Source organism: Salvelinus sp. IW2-2015, linkage group LG20 (genome assembly GCF_002910315.2).
Source record: "Salvelinus sp. IW2-2015 linkage group LG20, ASM291031v2, whole genome shotgun sequence".
NCBI classification, from domain to species: domain Eukaryota; kingdom Metazoa; phylum Chordata; class Actinopteri; order Salmoniformes; family Salmonidae; genus Salvelinus; species Salvelinus sp. IW2-2015.
In genome coordinates this window covers 79,014,907-79,028,633 of record NC_036860.1, presented here as the reverse complement: position 1 = coordinate 79,028,633, position 13,727 = coordinate 79,014,907, and the positions used below count along the sequence as shown (strand labels likewise).

Genomic DNA, 13,727 nt, shown 5'->3' with positions numbered 1-13,727 from the left:
TCTGTATAATCACTTTGTGACATCTGCTGATGTTAAAAGCTCTTTATAAATGCGTTTGATTTGATTTCACTGCATCGGTCTGCATGAACAATGTCATAACATGATGGGGTCATGGACACATGGCCCACACCCATCCTAATTCCATTTCCTGTTCTTGAACACTGTAGCCGGCCTATGTAATTTCCCCTAACCTGTGACATGTCACTGTCATAACAGGAATCTCCACCTGCACCCTGTCCCCTTGTGTGACTTTTCAGTTTCTGTGGAATATGAATCAGAAAGGCAGGGCGGTATGTGGGGAAGGGGAACTCCTGAACATCTAGTCAAATGGCTACCCAGACTATTCACATTGCCCCCCCTCCTCCCCTCTCCACACCACTGCCACTCTGTTGTCATCTATGCATAGTCACTTTAATTAACTCTACCTACATGTACATACTACCTCAACTGACCGGTGCACCTGCACATTGACTCTGTACCAGCACCCCCCTGTATATATTGTTATTTTTTACTGCTCCTCTTTAATTACTTGTTGCTTTTATCTCCTCTTATCCATATTTTTTGGAACTGCACTGTCGGTTAGGGGCTCGTAAGTAAGCACTTCACTGTAAGGTCTACTACACCTGTGGTATTCGGCGCATTGATTTGCTACTTAACCAAGCCACTGAGGCAGAGCTGAAAGAGACAGCTGCAGTAGTGTGACTTCAAGGCAAGAGTGTGTTTTTTTAAGAGTCAGGACCATTCCTGTGGTTACTTGGACTCCAGCCCCGTCCTGGCTTCATGATCATCAGATATATTTCAAGGCCATGATCTAGATAAGCCAAGCCAGGGACAGCATATTGAGAATAAGGGCAGCTTCCTTTTCCATCTTATCATTCCAAGAAGGAAGGACGGAACAAACAGACAAATGCTCTCAAAAGACACATTTGTGAAGAACGTCGTTTTGTTGTGACCCACCTACCGGTGTTCCAATAAACATAAAGACCTTGTATGAGAAGACGTTAATTGTGGTGGGGTGATTGGGTCTTTTATAGCAACAATCAGATTACATTTTTCCCAGAGACAGAGAGTTCCTCAGTGGACCCAGCTTTGGTTAGGTAGCTAGGCGATGTAGGATCTGATTTAGAGGAAACAAATTGACACTCAAGTCAAAGAATCTAAGAATACTTCATATAGCCATGGAAACATACATAGAAAGACTTGGTTCCTCCTCACACAACATATGTACCTAGACCTTCTAACTACAATATGTCTGATTCTTCTCTTAGGCTATTATTCTGTACATGATGTCCATGTCTTTTTGTCCAATCTCAATCTAGGATCAATTGTATTATTGTGCATTGTAGATCAGTTTATAGATATTTCATTCRGGTGAAAACAATCTCTTTTACATTATATCTAACATCTTACAACCCCCCCCTCCACTTTTCTCCCTCTCTCCCCCGTCAGAGCGGGTAAAGGTGGTGGTGACGCAGGGGGACATCACAGATTACTCCAGTGTCCTGGAGGTGTCCAAGGGGGCAGACCTGGTCATCCACACGGCCAGCCTGGTGGATGTCTGGCACAGAGTCCCTGAGACAGTCATCCAGGCTGTGAATGTTCAAGGTAAGGGCTCAGACAGACACAGCAATAGCATTCACTGGCRGAGAATACSCACCGATTTTTACATGTAGAATCGCATAAAAAATGTGGTCAGTCAGACGTCTACAGCGGGTGGTCCCTAAAACACAGCGCGCTGAACGGTGGGCAGACGAACACTAGATCCACATTCGGTGCGATGTGTGGAAGCCTTAAGACACAGGAGGATTTACGAAGAAGGGAATGGAAAATATGTTGAGGGAAAGGAAAAGAGAAGAGGGAGAAATGGTTGCCTTGGAGATGATTGATGATAGAACGAGACAAACAAACATAGGAGGGGTGGTTGGCTTCTCTTGACTGTAAATTAATACCACAACAGGAACTGTTATGGAGACTCATGAAAACCCATGAAATAGTGTTCCCTAAAGTTATTGTGATTCATGGTATAACCCACGGTTTTCCTGTTTGCCTGTCGCCTCTCCCTTCCTATAGTGCCTGGTGTTTTCCTCTGAACATTCTGACTATAAAACTGCCCCTTGAGTCTGTTAAAGGATGACAACTACAACAATGGTTTTATAGTCAGCAAACATAGACATACACAAATAAGGTCGTTATTTAGTTATGTAGTGGGTAAATGTGTGTGAGTCTCTGAGAAGGCCTGTTTATAGAAATTGTGTGTGTGTGTGAGTCTCTGAGAGGGCCTGTTTATAGAAATTGTGTGTGTGCTTGTCATGAGATTGAAAGTGCTGTAAAAGACTCATCTCAAAAGGTTTCACATCTCACGATAAGGTCAGTGCCAGCCTGTCAGGTGGTTTTCATGCAACTGAATTACCTACAAACTCAACTTATTGAAGGGAATCAGCTGCTCTCTGTGATCCACTGCAAGTCATCTGGTTTCTATTAAACTAACAACATCAAATTAAAATAGCAWGCCCTTTGAAGCATTATATAAGCCCAATTAATTGAACACTGACACTTTGTTTCCAGTTTGTAGTTATTCTGTCTATTCCCCYTCTCCTGGGTGGCCTACTGTGGTGTGTGTGTGTCTCACTGTCCCAGATCTGGGTATCTGTCCCATATTTCTGCTCGTCATCTCTTGGAAAATGCGACATTGTCCTCACAGGAATAGTTGTTTGTATTAGTTAGTGTATTTACTGTATATCAGATGTTTCAAATCCTTCTAGGATGTTTGTGTTGAGCTCTGAGAAAACACTTTTCATCCGGGGCTAGTTCCTAGAACATGCTCCTCCAGGTGCTTGTGTACTCATCGTTTGCCAACGTCTCTGTCCAGATGTTCTGCACGCACTTCCTGTTGACCGCATCACACCCTAGCCCTTTCTTTCTGCAATTAAATCAATGATAACCTCCAGTTATCGGCCTCTAGAATGTTTCTCTTCCTCCCTCCGTCTCTAACAGGAACTGTGAATGTGATCAACGCCTGTGTGGAGAATGGTATTCAGTATCTGGTCTACACCAGCAGCATGGAGGTGGTCGGCCCCAATGTGAAAGGAGACCCCTTTATCAGGTAGCGTTTTACTTCACAAATATCTGTTTCTCCTTTAGGCTCTCGTTATTTTTTTCCTCTTTCCACTAAATCACTACTTCTCCTCCATCTGTCTTTTGTCTAGCCRGTATGGTCGAGATTTCCCTTATCTGTATTATATCAGGCATGTGACTATTTTTTTTTTTTTCTGATTTCTCTATGAACTTGTATGTCTCTATTCTTCCRTAATTCTCCATTGAGATACATTTACTGCGAGGAGAGATAGACAGGTCAGGGGAAAGATGGGAGAGGAATAGAAAGAGACTATAAAGATTATGAGAGAGAAATGAAAGATAGAGAGCATTCCAGTCATAGTGATGCGTTAAGGTCTAGAGATGATGGATATTAAGCAGAGCCCACGTCAAGGCAAGCTTCCTTCATCACTCTCTCTATCATCCCTCCCTCTCTTACACAGACAAAAGCACTAGCCTCTCTGATGTGGCAGACATGTTATGCTATACACTGAGTGTACAAAACATTAAGAACACCTGCTCTTTCCACGACAGACTGACCAGGTGAAAGCTATGATCCCTTATTGATGTCAAATCCACATAAATCAGTGTAGATGAAGGGAAATGATTTTTAAGCCTTGAGATTATTGAGACACGGATTGTGTATGTGTGCCATTCAGAGGGTGAATGGGCAAGACAAAATATTTAAGTACCTTTTGAACGGGTTATGGTAGTGGGTGCCAGGCGCACCGGTTTGTATCAAGAACTGCAACACTGTTGAGTTTTTCACACTCAACAGTTTCCCGTGTGTATCAAGAATGGTCCACCGACCAAAGGACATCCAGCCAACTGTGGGAAGCATTGGAATCAACATGGGCCGGCATCCATGTGGAATGCTTTCAACACCTTGTAGAGCCCATGCCCCGACAAATTGAGGTTGTTCTGAGGGAGAAAGTGGGGGGGTGAAACTCAATATCAGGAAGGTGTTCCTAATGTTTGGTAAACTAGGTGTGTTTAGGAATGTACTTATCACATATGGTCCCTATAAGAAGATAAGTGGATATGTGACAAAGATGATGACAGTCAGTATTAGGAACATCACAGGATAGAATTCATCTGCACCATTGAATTGAAGCTGCACATTGCCAGTTCAATATGAACATAGCCAGGCCGATGTACTTTGCAATGCTCTGTGATGATGTCAGGAAAACTGTGTGGCAACAATAACTAAATCATAATAACAGCCCTGTGTTAGGTAATAGGCTCAYGTACACAAAGCCTTAAAGCACTGTCTGGTTATACCTGTTTTAGGCTGGCAGGTCCTGGGAGCCGTAGATGTTTTTGTGTAGCGTCATTGATTCTCTTACGTAACATTTCAGATGTTAAAAACTCATTCCTGTCATACCAAGGAATTAGAGTGACAGAGAGAGAGGGATGAGGGAAATAGTTGATCACCAGCCAACCCTGAAATCGTCCTGCCAGCTGTCGCATGTTGAAGATATTTTCCAGAGGCAGACAGACCCGCGCACACACACTGTGGATTTGCAGATGTGTTTGCCATTCTCTTCCTTTCACATCAGCACTCAGTGTCTGTAAAAATGTCTGTCAGCCTTTACATGCATGACTGACTTTGCTAAAATATTCACAGAAACAACAGGATGAGTCCTGCACAGCCAGCAAGGAGAAACAACACCATAAAACTGCCAATGTCCATCTGGCTATTATACTGAATCATTCCACATGTGAATGTGATATTCTGTTCAAAGGTCATCAAATAATAACACCCCCCCCCCCGTCTCCCTCTCTCTCTTTCATGCACAGAGGTGATGAAGACACCATCTACAATGTTTATCACGATATGCCCTACCCCAGGAGCAAGGCCAAGGCAGAGYAACTGGTGCTGGAGGCCAACGGCAATAAGGTACTTGTATTAACACATCACACTTCATACAAAGACGAGGTAATAACACACACAGACTAACTCACACTTTTATTTGATGGACATTTGAAAGATCCGGGGGATAGTTGCCTTTAAAGGTATCCTCATTAATAGCCTGATTCAGATAGGGAAGCCCTTCATGGACCTTATTCAGATACTTATTCTCTCTCTTTGACTGAAATGCTCCAAAACGTACCGCAGAACACAAATATACTATAGTAATCCATGAAAAAAAAATTTGGAGCTTGTTGCTCTGCGCGAAAAACGAATATTTCTGAGTTATGATAAATGGTAGAATTCTTTTCGACTTCACTGTTACGGCTCTCGTTGGTGGTAGGAAGAGTGGACCAAAGCGCAGCGTGGAAAGTGTTCATGATACTTTTATTTAAAAAAACACTCAAACAAAATAACAAACGTGAAAGCGCACAGTTCTGTCAGGCAGAAACACTAAACAGAAAGCAAGATCCCACAAAACCCAAACGGAAAATGACAATTTATATATGATCCCCAATCAGAGACAACGATAGACAGCTGCCTCTGATTGGGAACCACACTCGGCCAAAACAAAGAAATAGAAAACATACTTTCCCACCCGAGTCACACCCTAACCAAACATAGAGAATAATAGGGATCTCTAAGGTCAGGGCGTGACAGTTACTCTGCCAAAAAGCTGTTTCCCTTATGCGTTAGTCTACTCCACCCTTCTGTTAACATGTTGAGTTAAAACTGCATATTTGTGATTCTGGGTTTCAAAACGGTTTTCATTTCCCGTCCGCTCCCATCAGTTTCTAATGCTCTGTTAGCACATCCTTCCTCTCCTCTCTCTGGCTAGGTGAATGAAGGGGCCTGCTTGTACACATGCTCCCTCCGTCCCACAGGGATCTATGGTGAGCAGCACCAGCTGATGAGGGACTTCTATCAGATGGGTGTGAGTACAGGGGGCTGGATCATTCGAGGCGTCCCAAAGGACACGGAACATGGTCGTGTCTATGCAGGTGAGTCCTGAAACYCYTGCTGATACCTAGCCACACCTACAAGATCTTGAGTCGTCCTTTTAGCTGATTTTCTACTGGGCTCTTGGTTATGTACCAAGGTGGCTACTTAAKTTGTTCRACAGCCCTAGTGGATTAGGCTAGTGGTATGCARGTTCTCAGCATAGTRTTRTTTTTTTTRAGGTAACGTYGCTTGGATGCATCTGCTGGCTGCTCGCTCCCTGAGAGAGCACCCCCAAKGGCTTGGAGGGGAAGTTTACTTCTGCTATGACGACTCACCCTACAAGAGTTATGAGGATTTCAACATGCAGTTCCTGTCTGGGTTCAACTTCCGCCAGGTCCGTGTGCCGCTATTGGTGCTGTGGTTGGTGGCGTGCCTGAATGACCTGCTCCGCTGGGTGCTGAAGCCTGTGTGCAGCTACACACCATTACTCAACCGCTACACACTCGCTGTGGCCAGCACCTCCTTCACAGTGGGTTCAGACAAGGCCCAGCGCCACTTCCAGTACCGCCCCCTCTATGACTGGGAACAGTGCAAGGCCCGCACACAGAGATGGGTGGACACCTTTCCCTTCCCAGGCCCCAAGGACTCCTGATCTGGGCTGGTCTGGCGGAACCTTGTCTGGGCTAAACCGATGCACCACACATCATAACCCTGGATGGATGGAGGAGTGAGAGGACTTTCTCAGATTTATATTCTCACTATGTTTGCTCCATCATAAGCAGTATTATCATTACACGTATGCAAACAAACTCTTGACCCCTGAACTCTTAAACCCTGAACTATGACCTCCTGCACGTGTTCTTCAAAAATGGTAATGTCCTCCTACCTGTCACTACTTGTGGCTAGCCTGTAGCTCCTCAGGCAAAATGATGACAAGGCATGTTCCACACTGAAATGGGTCACTTATCCATCCCATGATCTTCTGATTCACATGAGATGCTTCCTAGCCCTAAATAAGAGATATTATATTGGAGATTCAATATAAAACGTTTGGGGCTTTATTGGACATTGCAATATTCATCTTCTTAAAAAAGGGGTAGATATAATATGATTGTAGTCATAAAAGGGCATAGGTATGTGATCTAGGAAAGCTGCTCATGAATTGTTTTGAGTCTATTTCCAGCAATATACAGTGCAATACATTGCTATACATATTTTGCAGTACACACATGAAAATGCAATACATTTTCCACAAGACATCATCACTACATAGACTTGATCTGTTTTTGTTGAAGAGCACTAGTGCAGAATAAGTATTTACATCTTAGACATGCTGTCACGCTCTGACCTTAGATATCTGCGTTTTCTTTATATTTTGGTTAGGTCAGGGTGTGACGAGGGTGGGTATGCTAGTTTTTTGTATTGTCTAGGGTTTTTGTATGTCAAGGGGTTTAGTAGGTCTAGGTAATTTGTATGTCTATGGTGGCCTGATATGGTTCCCAATCAGAGGCAGCTGTTTATCGTTGTCTCTGATTGGGGATCATATTTAGGTAGCCATTTTCCCTTTTGTGTTCGTGGGTTCTTGTCTATGTGTAGTTGCCTGTCAGCACTTGTTTTGTATAGCTTCACATGTCGTTTTGGTTAGTTTGTTCAGTGTTCATTCTTATTATAATATAATTATTATAATATATATATAATATATAATATATAATTCATACGACGAACGTGACATGCATTAATGCATGCAGAGAATATTGTCTGATTATGTCCTATCTGATTTTAGAGTTTTATGAATCACCTGCTATACATTAAGGTCATTTTATAATCTGAATGCACTGCCAATTTAAAAACAATAATAAAAAAAATCATTAAAGATGACATTTCCCAGTGCATTCAGATTTAAACTTCAGACAGAGAAAAGGTTAATTTTATATTTCATGCCTATTGATTATTATTATAATTTTGAGAAGTAGCGTTACTTAAAGAGCAACTGAAAGCAATAAAAAACGCATATTCTATTCTCTGGTAGAAAATGGACTTCTCAAACCAACTACATTATTGAAATGTAAGCATTTCATGAGACACCTATAAAAGATGTGTAACATGAAAATATTGTCCCACTTACAATGTGTAATTTATTGARGGTCCCTAACTATCCCCAGAGATAGGCTATCCAAAGTCAAAACAATTTTGACACTGTTGCACACCAGCCGGCAAAGAAGTTGGATAGCTTGCTAGCTAATTTAGGCTTCTTCCAGACACAAGACCTTGTTCGACTGTTTAAAGTTCTCAAAGGGTGTGTACTGTTTTGGCAGAGTGTAATACAAATGCTTCCCAAGTCGGAACAAACACAAGAGACACCCACATCAAAGACCCGAGACCCAAAACTCGTTTGGTTTAATTTCCTAARGAGGAGAATGGAAACCAGGACTCAATCAGGAAGTTCAGCCCCCTTTAAGAACACAATAGACATACTTGGAACACAGGAGGTTGGGGGCACCTTAATTGGGGAGGATGGGCTTGTGGTAAGGACTGGAGCGGAATTGGTTGAATGGTTGATGCCAMTCCATTAGCTCTATTCCAGCCATTATTATGAGCCGTCCTCCCCTCCGCAGCCCCTGTGACCCCTGGAAAGCCCCTGGAAAGCATACTCTTTCAGTTTTCAGTATTGAATATGAATATGTATTATGTATTTATTTGTTTAATTCCAAATACAACTATTTTAATTTATTCAAATTTGTTTATTTGATTTTTATAAGGTAAATATGATACTATCAAAGACACAATGCATGATTTTTCCTGAAAACGGCCTAGGTCCACTATGGTGACCTCGGAAACTGCAAAATAAACTAAATGGAGAAACATATGGAATACATGTTAACAACACATTCATTACACATCCTTTACATAGWCCCAGTCGGTATTAGATAGAACGTTGCGCCCCTGCCTGCCTGTGGGGAAAACAACTTGTGGTTACCTTTTTCAAACGTGGATCAGAAAACCAGTCAGTATCTGGTGTGACCACCATTTGGTTCATGCAGCACGACACATCTCCTTCGCATAGAGTTTATCATGCTGTTGATTGTGGCCTGTGGAATGTTGTCCCACTCCTCTTCAATGGCTGTGCAAAGTTGCTGGATATTGGCAGGAACTGGAACCCGCTGTCGTGCACGTCGATTCAGAGCATCCCAAACATGCTAAATGGGTGACATGTCTGGTGAGTATGCAGGCCATGGAAGAACTGAGACAGTTTCAGCTTCCAGGAATTGTGTACAGACATGGGGCCGTGCATTATCATGCTGAAACATAAGGTGATGGCGGCAGATGAATGGCACAACAATGGGCCTCTGGATCTTGTCACGGTATCTCTGTGCATTCAAATTGCCATCGCTAAAATGCAATTGTGTTCATTGTCCATAGCTTATGCATGCCCATACCATAACCCCACTGCCACCATGGTGCACTCTGTTCACAACCTTTACATCAGCAAACTGCTCGCCCACACAACGCCATACACATGGTCTGCGGTTGTGAGCCAGTTGGATGCGCTGCCAAATTCTCTAAAACAACATTGGAGGCAGCTTATGGTAGAGAAATTAACCATAAATTCTCTGGCAACAGCTCTGGTGGATATTCCTGTAGTCAGCATGCCAATTGCASGCTCCCTCAAAACTTGAGACATCTGTGGCATTGTGTTATGTAAAATGTAAAAAAACTGCACATTTTTGAGTGGCCTTTATTGTCCCCAGCACAAGGTAGACTTGTGTAATTTTGTAATTTTTATTAGGATCCCCATTCGCTAACGCTGTAACGCTAGCTAATCTTCCTGGGGTCCAACACCAATGAACAAGACTTCACAAACATTCAACAAGTAGACAATACAGACAATTACAATACCTGACAGGAAACACATTTAACATTCAGTTGATACMTTCTATTTCCTCTCCAGGCATATGGTCTATCGCATTAGATGTAATTTAATTWTTTTCTTGAAGGTGGATTTACTTTTTTTTTRATATACACTGCTCAAAATAATAAAGGGAACACTTAAACAACACAATGTAACTCCAAGTCAATCACACTTCTGTGAAATCAAACTGTCCACTTAGGAAGCAACACTGATTGACAATACAATAAATTTCACATGCTGTTGTGCAAATGAATAAGACAACAGGTGGAAATTATAGGCAATAGCAAGAACCCCAATAAAGGAGTGTTCTGTAGGTGGTGACCACAGACCACTTCTCAGTTCCTATGCTTCCTGGCTGATGTTTTGGTCACTTTTGAATGCTGGGGGTGCTTTCACTCTAGTGGTAGCATGAGACGGATCTACAACCCACACAATGGCTCAAGTAGTGCAGCTCATCCAGGATGCACATCAATGCGAGCTGTGCAAGAAAGTTTGCTGTGTCTGTCAGCGTAGTGTCCAGAGCATGAGCGCTACCAGGAGACAGGCCAGTACATCAGGAGACGTGGAGGAGCCGTAGGAGGGCAACAACCCAGCAGCAGGACCGCTACCTCCGCCTTTGTGCAAGGAGGAGCACTGCCAACCCTGCAAAATGACCTCCAGCAGGCCACAAATGTGCAGTGTCTGCTCAAACGGTCAGAAACAGACTCCATGAGGGTATAAGAGCCCGACGTCCACAGGTGGGGGTTGTGCTTACAGCCCAACACCGTGCAGGACGTTGGCATTTGCAGAGAACACCAAGATTGGCAAATTCGCACTGCGCCCTTTGCGCTTCACAGATGAAAGCAGGTTCACACTGAGCACATGCACATGTGACAGAGTCTGGAGACGCCGTGGAGAACGTCTGCTGCCTGCAACATCCTCCAGCATGACCGTTTGTGGTGTCAGTCATGGTGTGGGGTGTCATTTCTTTGGGGCCACAGCCCTCCATGTGCTCGCCAGAGGTAGCCTGACTGCCATTAGGTACGAGATGAGATCCTCAGACCCTTGTGAGACCATAGCTGCTGTCGGTTGGCCCTGGTTCCTCCTAATGCAAGACAATGCTAGACCTCATGTGCTGGAGTGTGTCAGCAGTTCCTGCAAGAGGAAGGCATTGATGCTATGGACTGGCCTGCCGTCCCAGACCTGAATCCAATTGAGCACATCTGGGACATCATGTCTCACTCCATCCACCAACGCCACGTTGCACACAGACTGTCCAGGAGTTGCGGATGCTTTAGTCCAATCTGGGAGGAGATCCCTCAGGAGACCATCCGCCACCTCATCAGGAGCATGCCCAGGCGTTGTAGGGAGTCATACAGGCACGTGGAGGCACACACACTACTGAGCCTCATTTTGACTTGTTTTAAGGACATTACATCAAAGTTGGATCAGCCTGTAGTGTGGTTTTCCACTTTAATTTTGATGTGTACTCCAAATCCAGACTCCATTGTTGATACATTTGATTTCCATTGATAATTCTTGTGTATTTTGTTGCAGCACATTCAACTATGTAAAGAAAAAAGTATTAATAAAATATTTCATTCATTCAGATCTAGGATTGTTATTTAGTGTTCCCTTTATTTTTTTGAGCAGTGTATTGGATTGTTAACGAGTTCCATTCAGCTATGGCTCTATATAAAACTGTAGATTAAGGAATTGACCTTGGCTTGGTTGTCTTAGCTGCCCTAAATTTGTCTGTCTGTTTGGCGGTTATGCGTGTTGCTAGTATGTACTAACTGCCTGAAAATACTGTGTTTTTTGAAAAAATAATATTCCTAAAGAAGATCAGAAGACTGGATAGTAATTTGTTTTTAACGTAAGCATGAGAGATTCTGATGCATTTGGATAATATTCATACAGATAGAGCAAAGAGCTAATCTGGCAGCCTGTTCTGAACGATTGAGATTTTCAATATCTTCTTTGATGACCATATAACTGGACAGTTCTTTAAGTGTGATAGACAGGGATTACATAAACTGACAGTTCTAAGTGTGATAGACCAGGATTGACATATAACTGACAGTTTCTAGTGATAGGACAGGTTGACCATATAGGACAGTTCTCTAATGTGATAGGACCAGGATTGACCATATAACTGGCAGTACTCTAAGTGTATAGGACCAGGATGACCATATAACTGGACAGTTCTCTAAAGTGTGATAGGACCAGGGATTACACTATAACTGGACAGTTCTCTAAGTTGATAAGACCAGGGATTGACCATATAACTGGACAGTTCTCTAAGCGTGATAGGACAGGGATTGACCATAAACTGGACAGTTCTCTAAGTGTGATAGGGACAGGATTGACCATATAACTGACAGTTCTCTAAGGTGATAGGACCAGGATGACATATAACTGGACAGTTCTCTAAGTGTGATAGACCAGGGATTGACCATATAACTGACATCTCTAAGTGATAGACAGGATGAATATAAGACAGATCTAAGTTGATAGGACCGGATTGACTATATAACTGGACAGTACTCTAAGTTGATAGGACCAGGATTGACCATTATAACTGGACAGTACTCTAAGTGGATAGAACAGGGATTGACCATATAACTGGACAGTTCTCAAAGTTTGATAGACAGGATTGAATCACCTCGATTCAGTGTGCTAGATGTTACATACTCTGAACCTTTTCTGTAACAGCAATCCCTTACCATCTTAATCACAATATTATCTATATTTCTGACCATGATAATCTGCATCCAACATGATGTCTAGTAAATAGTTTTTTCACTTGCTCTACTGTCAGAGTCGTGTGGATATGGGCAGGGAAGTCAGGCACAGGAATCAAACTTAGTGGAATGGAGTTGTTTAATAACTGAAACAAACATAACCCAAAACCATGAATACAATAAAACAAAGGTACGAGGACCGCCGCGCACCAATACAAACAAAACAAATACTGAACAACAAACAATCTCTGACAAAGACATGAGGGAAACAGAGGGTAAATACACAACAGGTAATGAATGGGATTGAAACCAGCTGTGTAGAAGACAAGACAAAACACAATGTAAAATAAAAATGATCAATTATGGCTAGAAGACGTGACGTCGACCCCGAGCACCACCGAACAAGGAGAGGCATCACTTCGGCAGAAGTCTGAATCTACATGCATTCTTTTCATCGGCAAATTAAATTGGGATCATCAGCAAGCATATATATATTAACCAAATACAATACATTTAGTTTATAAAATGTTCAACACCAATTTTCATATCAACCCACTCAGACACCATTCTTAGTTCACTGCTCAGGACATTAGCTCATTACATTCTGATGCTGCGCTATACATTGTAGAGTCATCAGCATACATGACCACTCTGCTTTGTTCATTACTGAAGGTAAATCATTAGTAAAGATAGAGTAAGAACTGGTCTCGGCAACATTCCTTGAGGAACACCACAGTGTATATATTCTGTTTGAAAAGCTACATTAAAGAACACTTTTTGTCTTCTCCTTGATAGATAGCTTTCCATCCAGGTAGAGCTGAGCAGACTTAGCCCCTTGTGTTGTCTTAAGGGTAAGAAATGTACCCAGCCACTATGTTTAACAGCAGAGAAAACCAACTTGAAATTTGATGACTTTTCCTAGAGTACCCAGCATTAGAAAAAGTAAACATCACCTTTTTCATATTTCCATGAAAGCTGGGTACAAAAGATTGTCTTAGGGTACAAAGAATTGTCTTTAGGGTCATTTTTGACCAGCAGTATAAAATAATTCACACACCACAAAAACCACAAAGACACACACACATACACACAATGAGAAATGAGATTATGTGCTAATGATTGAACTCAGACAAAACTGAAAACTCTT

General features: G+C 42.5%; 2 protein-coding genes and 1 long non-coding RNA gene across 3 annotated transcripts in view; 2 read left to right on the top strand and 1 right to left on the bottom strand.

Moving 5' to 3' along the window:
• The window catches only part of mylpfa (myosin light chain, phosphorylatable, fast skeletal muscle a), a 70,572-nt gene that overhangs the window by 28,785 nt on the left and 28,060 nt on the right, over window positions 1-13,727 (bottom strand). The gene's annotated exons all lie outside the window — the stretch shown is intronic.
• LOC139029522 (uncharacterized) overlaps window positions 1-13,727 on the top strand; it is a 66,963-nt gene that overhangs the window by 26,746 nt on the left and 26,490 nt on the right. The window lies entirely within an intron of this gene.
• Window positions 270-8,818, top strand: LOC111981355 (3 beta-hydroxysteroid dehydrogenase type 7). Its single transcript, XM_024012581.3, has 6 exons — window positions 270-282; window positions 1,450-1,605; window positions 2,995-3,103; window positions 4,894-4,993; window positions 5,844-6,006; window positions 6,187-8,818. The coding sequence occupies exons 1-6, from the start codon at window positions 270-272 to the stop codon at window positions 6,597-6,599; spliced, it is 954 nt and encodes a 317-aa protein (XP_023868349.2). The 3' UTR covers window positions 6,600-8,818.